Source organism: Pundamilia nyererei, unplaced genomic scaffold (genome assembly GCF_000239375.1).
Source record: "Pundamilia nyererei isolate P.nyererei 1_Seehausen unplaced genomic scaffold, PunNye1.0 scaffold00007, whole genome shotgun sequence".
Classification (NCBI taxonomy): Eukaryota; Metazoa; Chordata; class Actinopteri; order Cichliformes; family Cichlidae; genus Pundamilia; species Pundamilia nyererei.
The window spans coordinates 3,121,185-3,129,859 of NW_005187408.1; the positions used below are offsets into that span (position 1 = coordinate 3,121,185).

Genomic DNA, 8,675 nt, shown 5'->3' on the forward strand with positions numbered 1-8,675 from the left:
TCAAAATCTGGTGAAGATGAATTTCTGTATGTACATTTCCATTTAAATTAATAATCTATTACAAAAACCTGTTTCCAACTTTCCCGTTCATGCAGCATTTACAACACCTAACAAGGAGTGAATGTAGCGGTCTGGAGTTAGAAACCGTTGTTAATAATTCTCATTTTGGGGAAGCTCTGAATCATGGAGATTGCTTCCAGGTGTTTTAGAGAGGCAGTAAAGCTGAACGGCACTGGGGAAGGTACAAACACGATGCCTAAACCTGTGGCGCAGCCCACAGAAAACAGTTGCTACACGCCGAAGTTGAGGAAAGGCATTATTATTCTAGACGTATCCCTGAGAACATCAACAGAAACACAGGCAAATCCAACACGCATTTCAAGGGGATCATAAAACAGAAGGCTGCCTTTAATAGCTAATTTTAAAATGAGCATGAAAAGCACGTGTTTCAGCAAGACATGAGAGGTTTCAAAGCAAACTATGAAAGCCATTCTGCTGGCTGGATAAACAGCCTGAATAAACCATGTAAACTAATCACAATCTCAAGCAAATTAAACATTCGAGACTACCTCCTCCCAATATATCTCATGAATAGTTTGTAAATGGTAGGATCTTAAAAAAAGTTTTTCAAGACAATCATTTAAATTACTCCCTGTGTTTGCGTTTCGCTTTAATGGGTTTTGCACAACAGTTCACACAGAGACGGTGGGGGGGGGAAAAGCTCCAGATCAACGAAAACCCCCACATGCATTCAAACCAGAATGTGTTCCTATTAATGGACGACCACAAACTTGCTCAGTATGACACTAAAAGTGAAATGCTGCCTATCGAAGTAAAAATGACTCGACTGGAAACCGCATGCCTTCTCGAGAAAGCAAATAACTCCCCTGCAAAAAGAAAAAAGAAAGTAACACAACCACGACCTTATTTGACTGTCTCTTTCTCACTCAGCTCCAGTCTCTCAGCCAGCATGAGGAGGCCCTCTTCACTGTGAACACCCTTGAACTTTTGTGTATAAAGTCACTTCCTCCAAGGTGTGAAACCACTTCAGAAGTTCACAGCTGGATTTTTGCACTGTGAGGTGCATGTTCATGTGTGTTGGGGGTTCTGCACTTACGCTCTGTCTCTCACACATCTGATGGAGGTAGGCCCTTCCTCCAACAATGACTATCTGAGCATTGCGTGGGTTGCTCAGGTATGCTGCCAGTTGCCTCTGTCTCGACCGGTACCAGCACACATAGAAAAATATCTTTATGACGATGAATATAATGACAACTCTGTAAAGGACACAAAAGAATGAGAAGGAAGGTTGATCAGATTCAAGGATCAGTTTTAAGCTCCGTATTTAATTAACAAAAAATACATACAATATACTCACATGTACCAGTATAGCTCCATTATTGCGAGATGTTAATTATTAAGCAGAGAGTCTCATAGCTGAGGAAGAAGACTGCAGATTCCTGCCCAAAGAAAAAGGAAAAACTTCCACTTAAAGCAATTTTTAACTCATTTTTCACCAAGGCTATTCAACCAAAAAGAAAAAAAATCCATCGCACTGTCTTAACTAATCATTGAAGATTTCACATGGAATGTGTAACCCTCAAGCCGCTATCCACACAGAGCTCGGGTTAAGCACTTTTATGCAACTTAAAAAAAAGATGGTGAGTTCAACACGGCGGTTTGTCAGTTAGTATAGCTTCCTGGTCTAGTAAAAGCAGACACAAGAACAAAACTTACTCTGTAGCGACAAGTCGGTCTTCTTGATTAGCTGACGAGGTGTGCCATTCCCCCAAGCGTCTTCGGGGATGTGATGAGAGTGGAGCTCCGTGAGTCAGATGAGGCTACGGCTAGTTTAGAGCTAGCAGGCCACAACAACAACAACAACAGGAACAGCAGCAGCCGTACACTATTTACCCACACCGCAAGAAAAACAACGACGGAGATTGGGCTGCTTGGTGAGCATACCTTCCTGCTCTTATATACAAGTTCATAAGCTAGTTACTACAACAGCTACACGCTGGCTTAACCCTGGAGAAACAACTAAACTAGTCCTACAGAGTTTTAGCTAGCTCTGACTGACTGAGCACGCCCCTGTGTTCAGCGATGCCTTCGCTTTCACAGTGGGCGGTGTTCAAATGTTCACAGGGTTCCTGTCTTCATGCTTCCCGTAAACTGCCCCCTCTTGGGAACAAATTATTGGACGCAGTTATTATAATTAATCGCGTAAATTTCCCCGTTCAAGTGTTGTCTGTTTGAAACAGAACTTATTTAGAGTCGAGTAGCATCAAGCTAATTCGTGTTCGGTATGCGAACCAGAAACGTTATCTTGGGTACGTTCATGGTTTATAATTTTTTAATTATTAAAAACCCAACAACTTTTAACCCCTTCGTAAAAAAGAAACACCTAAATCTGTCTGTTTTTAGATGATTTACAGACGTGTAATATAAAGCTACGAGACTCATATCTCAGCAGCAGCACTGACGCAGAAACAGTAATAAAAAGCGACATTTCCAAGATAACTGCTACAACGATTTACTGGGGGTCCATCACAAATTCCACTATTTCCGAGGGTCATGGAACGTAGCACGAGTTCTAGGGACGATTGGGTACACATGGGATACAGTATTACACAAGAATGAGATCAGTGCAAATATTTGGAAGCATAAACCCATTAAACGCGAGATTTATAGAGGTTTTTATTCGTGCTGACCTCCAGCAACAGTATCTCGGACGTAAGAAGATCGAAGCTGTTAATCAAACTTTGTTCCCTTGATAGAAAAATGCATATATACTTTGGATAAACTGGATTTACGAAACGCCTCTTCTGTGAAATATCAATATTTTCTGTTTTTGCTCAATAGATAGGCTCAGTTCCAAATTATAGGGTGATAAAAAGCTTTATGGATATATGACCGCCTCTGAAAGCCTAAGGGAACATTTAATGGTCTGGTTTGTCTCTAATTATTCCCTGCTTTTGCTTTTTTATCCTGTTTAATCCAGGCCTGTGACATTAGCAATGTTTTGAAGTTAAAAATAATAGAGGGAAAACAGACTAAATTCAAAGCAATCTTGCTAGCCATTGCTTAAAATGAGACATTAAGTTGAGACAAGTTTTAATATTGGTTTATTATTACGGTTTCCAAATTCTATATGGAAAATACTTGCAAAAATGTAAAAAAGGGCACGTCATGCAGTACATAGCTCAATGCGTTACCTCCATCTAGTGGTGACTGTTTCATACTTCATTTCTAAAAATGTAATTCTGTACACAACAAATAAACTAAACTTGACAGGAAAGCATCCATAATATTTTCTAGACCTGTATTTTATGTATATAAAAAAAGAGCTTAACATGTAAAAGATGTGTTAAATTATCATTGGACCTTACACCCCAAAAACAACTTACAAATGAAGGAAGAAGTGTAGCTCCAATGAAAATTATCTCTACAATAAACAAGAGCACTCGAGAGAGTGCAACTCCCCTAGAAGGACAAAGGCTACGCTAAAACATGGTTGTTTTATGATGTTTTATTACAACAAGCTCACATCAGCCTGGTTTTATTAAACTTGCTAACTTTAGCCGGCTTTTAATACACACTGACGTCAGCCTGGTTTTATTACAGCACCCTGATGTGTGACCTTTAACCTTGAAGCATTACATACTAAAATGATGTATTTTTATTATCTTTGGCTGTACAAGCTATAGAAACCTGAGATTTTAAGATATAGTTATGCAGTGTGTGAGTTTGTAAAAATTTATGGGGTCATTGTAACGCTGTAGGGCATTGTACTGAAAAAGTTAATGTGTTGTAGAGCTCTGTCCATGCGCTTTCATATGAAGTATTACTCAATATAGTTCCTTGAATTACACCCCCGCCCAAAGATTAACTTTGACCTTGGAGGGCTTACAATGAAGGTCCCCCAATGAAGGTCTAATCTATTGTTGAGAAGTTTGAAGCCAAAATATAGTGGGTAATATAAAGTTTTTACTGAAGTTCACATTTGATGTGAACTAAAATGAAAACAGCTTAAGCTGCTATTGGTATCTGCCATCGAACAAGATTTGAAAATGATATCTTGAAAACTGACTGCTAACGACAAACAGAACTTATTACATACTTCCTTCCCTGGGAGGGTCCAAAACACACACACACACACACACACACACACACACACACACACACACACACACACACACAGCTTCAGTTGTATGTTTGTTCCCAAGTGTTTTATTTTATTCAAAATCAAGATCACAATCTAGTAAAAAAAACAAACATTTATAAATTAGTAGCACGGGGCCATGTGATCCTTTGATCTCTGCTTTGCAAGGCTCTACACCAAATGCTACACCAAAGCTGTAATTGTTTAACAGCCTCTGACACTATGTGAAGGTGAATTCTCCAGTTTTTTTGTCCAGCAACACATCTAACACACACTCCTCATGCTTCCATAACGCTGAATCACACATCTAAGGTCCTTATCTGTTATCTTCCACAATTATAGTCCGTCTTGGGTAGACATCCATGTCCACAAATATATAACGAAACTCATATTTTCCAGTTTCAGGATTCTGTAAAATCAACAACAAAAAAAACTGTTGATTAAACACATATAAAAACATCAGCGATGTGACGGCCATCACATATGAAACTAGGTAAAGCTTTAGGAAGACACACAGTGCCACTTACTGGGGATTTACACTTCAGTGTGAAATCTACCCATTGAAGCCGTTTTGTAACTGCAAAATCCTCTGAAACTCTATGACGTAACCTGACATGCACCTGAATCTAACTACACGTCACAGCCCGCAACCACTGTGATTGGTCTGTCCAGTACAGCCGATTTCTTCTGTGCATTTTTGGGAATACTTTTTTGCCACGTTTTTTCAATTTAACTGTGAGAGAACAACAATCACTGCCTCAATATAGGGAATAATAATTACAACATCAACATAAACTTACCCGTAATACACCTGCACAAGCATAAATGCTGGCAACAACGAGCCTACGATAAGTAGGCTACATTGTAGGCCCCACAAAAGCATCTTTTCCACTAGCACCTACTCGGCTTATCTCAATTTGAAAATTACTAAATTTTCTATTAGATGGTAGTACTTGTTACTAGGTACTTTTTGAGTACCTATTAGTCTGGATTTCCAAGCGAGCTGAGTCAAGCTGAAAATATGACATCAATAGACCACAAGCCACTGATTGAGCAGAGGATGACATCACTGGGTGAGTCATGAGAGCAACTCCTTCATAAGAACACAAACCAACAGCTTGGTCCAATGATGAGATGCAGAGTTTTAGCATCAGTTTGGTAGCAGGTAAACAATTGGCTTGATGCCCTCCTGTTTCAGAGGTGTGTAGAGGGCTCGGGGGCAATGGCAGGGTGGCTGGCTAATTATGCTCTCCCTAGTTAGTGACGACAGAGGAGTGCAGTGCTGCTTCACACCTCCATTTTTGCATTGTGTGTGTGTCACATACAAATAACGCCAGGGGACTTCCAGGTCGCCTTGCTACAACGATCCCACCTACATCGAGGTGGTACTCAAATATGATTAAAAATGACCGAAACTGAATAGAGCAGAGTCGAGTTGAGTAGGTGCTAGTGAAAAGACACAAAACATTCACCGCAGAAATGTCAATCAGTGCTTGTGCATGTATGTATTTCATAAGCTGGCTTTTGAGTGGCAGAATACCAACCTCTTTAGACTCTGTATGCACTGTCCCCTTCACTCCCGGCTCTGAGCCCTCAATGTAAAACTTAAGTCTCATATGCTTCATTCCATCCTTCAGGTACTCGATATGACTGAGGAGAAGAGACAAAGACTGCCATTATACATGCTACCTTAACTAAAAGCGGGCTTTGTTGCTGAACTTGTTTGACTAATTAACAAAACACCAACCTGACTTGCTGCCTCCTTCCTCGACGGGTGGTCTCCCCGTAACATTTGATTGGCTCACCAAATGCACCAATTACCTACATTTTCAATAAACAAGAAACTTTTTATATGACCTCATAAGATCATCAAGAGGACCTTAAATACTGAACTGTAACATTGTTAAACTGGCCTCATGTTTGACAGTCACTAATATCGTTCATACCTCTGGGTGTGACTTGACTTTATCGAAGGCTCTCCCATACACTTTATTTGGACTCGCGGATGCAAACAGCTCTTGGAACACCACATACAGCAGCCCACCTGACAACACACACAGACGTCATTTCAAACAGGATGATGAATTGCTTGGGCTACGACTGCAGCTTTTTAATTCCGCTGTATTCACCTGTCACTCCAAGCCCGATGAGTACCACGATCAGGTAGGTGAAGTCCCTGCCAGCTTCTTTCACTGGAAGGCATTCAGTGTGGAGGGTTATTATGCAACAGCTATGCATAGTTTTCATTTATATTAACAAAGTTAGAATCTCACTAATAAAGGCAAGTGTTTGTTCAGTTATTCAGTAAATAAACTCCTGGGTCATTTTAAGATATTTCCTCTGCTGCTGGTGATAATCAGAGCGATTGATTGAGATTATAAATACAATAATTGTGTATATTTTAGTCCCAAAACTGCTGCTGCAGTGGAATAAATCATTGCTTGGTTAAATATAGTACATTTTCTCCACAGTGCCTACGGACAAACCCTAATGGTGTGCTTTGAAAATAGCAGGCTATCATGAAACTACGCTCCTAATATCGGAGTACATATATGAGCACGACTTAAATCCTTTTTATTTCCTCGCCTTGCATACCTTTTTGTGCAGCTGAAGGCTTTGGACTCCCACTCTGGAACTTGGACACTGACCTGTCTCGGTCCTCGGGGCTGCTTTTATTTCTGGCTGTAAAGTCGAGACAAATACCCCGCCGTCTGTGTGTTTGTATTAAGCAGCTTAGCACAGGCGAATTAGCCTCTAGTCCACTGTGGAAGGCCAGTCTTGATAATGTTGACACTCTCCTGTGCGTATGGATAAGCACGCTGACCTGTGGTGCTCTGTGCTGCAGATTTCGGTGCAGGACCTTCAAAACCTGAATATAAGCCATGATTTGATTTGAGCGAGCCCCTTCCCAATATCGCAAAACTACACTAACCAGCCTACTGTGTGGTTTAAGTAAACAAAACGGACTTAGTATACATGAATTCACAGCTCACAGCACTAAACTAACCCAAAACACTGGGCAACAGGACTGGTTAAAGTCAGTCACCGGATTTGTGCTTCACCGGCGCACAATATTGCCGTCACTCACCGTTAAAGCGACAGCGCAGCAATGAAACGTCACTCGCTCTTCATCATCGTCTACAGCGAAAACGTCTTCAACAAAATAAAATAAAAAGTTCCAAAAAAAATCTTTAAGAAAAAAAAATTACCGTTACAACTAGAGAATGCATTTCCTGGAGAAAATGCAGTGTGAATGCTGATACATGAATATTTGTTTGTTTTTTAAGGTGCTGAAATATTTGGGAAGCTTGTTAAATTTAACTGACATACACCAAATCTTTCACCTAAAAGCCAAAGTGCAGAAATGTTGAAAGCTGAAGTTCACACAGAAGACGAAGTTTCAAAGTTGGAAAGTAACTGAATATCTTCAAAATGTACATTAGAAAGAAAAAAAACTGAGTACCGGTAATGACCAAAGAAAATTTAGAGTCAGAAAAAATCTAAATGAATATTAAAATTTCATATTCTTTAAATCACTTTAAGAGTGGAATTATGTTTTTTAAAGGTCCAAACACAAGAATCTCAAATAAAAAAAAAATTTGCAAAACATCTGCTGTGTGTGTGTGTGTGTGTGTGTGTGTGTGTGTGTGTGTGTGTGTGTGTGTGTGTGTGAGAGAGTTTCAGCAAGTGAGTGAATTACCATGTAAGAGGGACATCAAATGAGCAGGTAAATTAGTTTTTAATAGTTTTTTTTTTTGTTTTTTTTTTGTTTTTTTTAGATCTGCAGATGTCTTGCTGCAGTCTTCACACAATGGGAAGTGTGTTAATTATGAATGTATTTGTCAGTTTTGGAGGTAAGTTGAATTTATTTGCCACAGACACTGACAAAATCTACTGCAATTTACTCCTGACTCCATGCACTCTGACGTGAACCTTGGAATGCATAATTTCATACTTCAGTTAATGGTTGTCATGTCCAAATGGTCCAAATAGACTCTGGAGCATTAGAAGAAGCTTTAGAGTAATTTTTCAGAAATTAGAAGTACAATAAAAAAGGTCAAAACTTAAAAAAAGGGAAATTTGATTGGAACAGGTTTTGATTTTATTCACATATTACACAGCTGTGTTGCTGGCTGAACAGGCTCAGGCAAAAGCAATGCCGTGCCTGGCCTATTGTTTAAGTATCATTAAAGTTAGAGCTTGTAAAATCTCACCATTAGATGTCAGTAGATTGCAGATTCCAGTCAAGTGAATTCACTTTTTCATCCCTCCTAATTCAAATCTATAAACCAAGCTACAGTAGCTCTGCTAACTCTGGTAATGCTGACTATCGTTCAGTATATCTTTTGTTTGATCTTTTTATTTGCTTTTTGGACAAGTGAATTTACAAAAATCTCTTGAATCAAATTTACTTTGGTGGACAGAAAAAAACCCTTTGTAGACTGTTTGGGGAACTTTAGTACAGTGGAACCCCAACTTACAAATACCCCATTTAATGAAAAAATCAAGTTAC

The 8,675-nt window shown here is 39.4% G+C and overlaps 1 protein-coding gene across 1 annotated transcript; it reads right to left on the bottom strand.

The window, feature by feature from the left end:
- Positions 1–4,238: 4,238 nt before the first annotated feature.
- Positions 4,239–7,261, bottom strand: timm21 (translocase of inner mitochondrial membrane 21). Its single transcript, XM_005722541.1, has 6 exons — positions 6,758–7,261; positions 6,292–6,354; positions 6,109–6,206; positions 5,910–5,983; positions 5,707–5,812; positions 4,239–4,571 (listed from the first exon to the last, which is right to left on the bottom strand). The coding sequence occupies exons 1-6, from the start codon at positions 7,044–7,046 to the stop codon at positions 4,479–4,481; spliced, it is 723 nt and encodes a 240-aa protein (XP_005722598.1). The 5' UTR covers positions 7,047–7,261; the 3' UTR covers positions 4,239–4,478.
- Between the last annotated feature and the right edge of the window lie 1,414 nt (positions 7,262–8,675).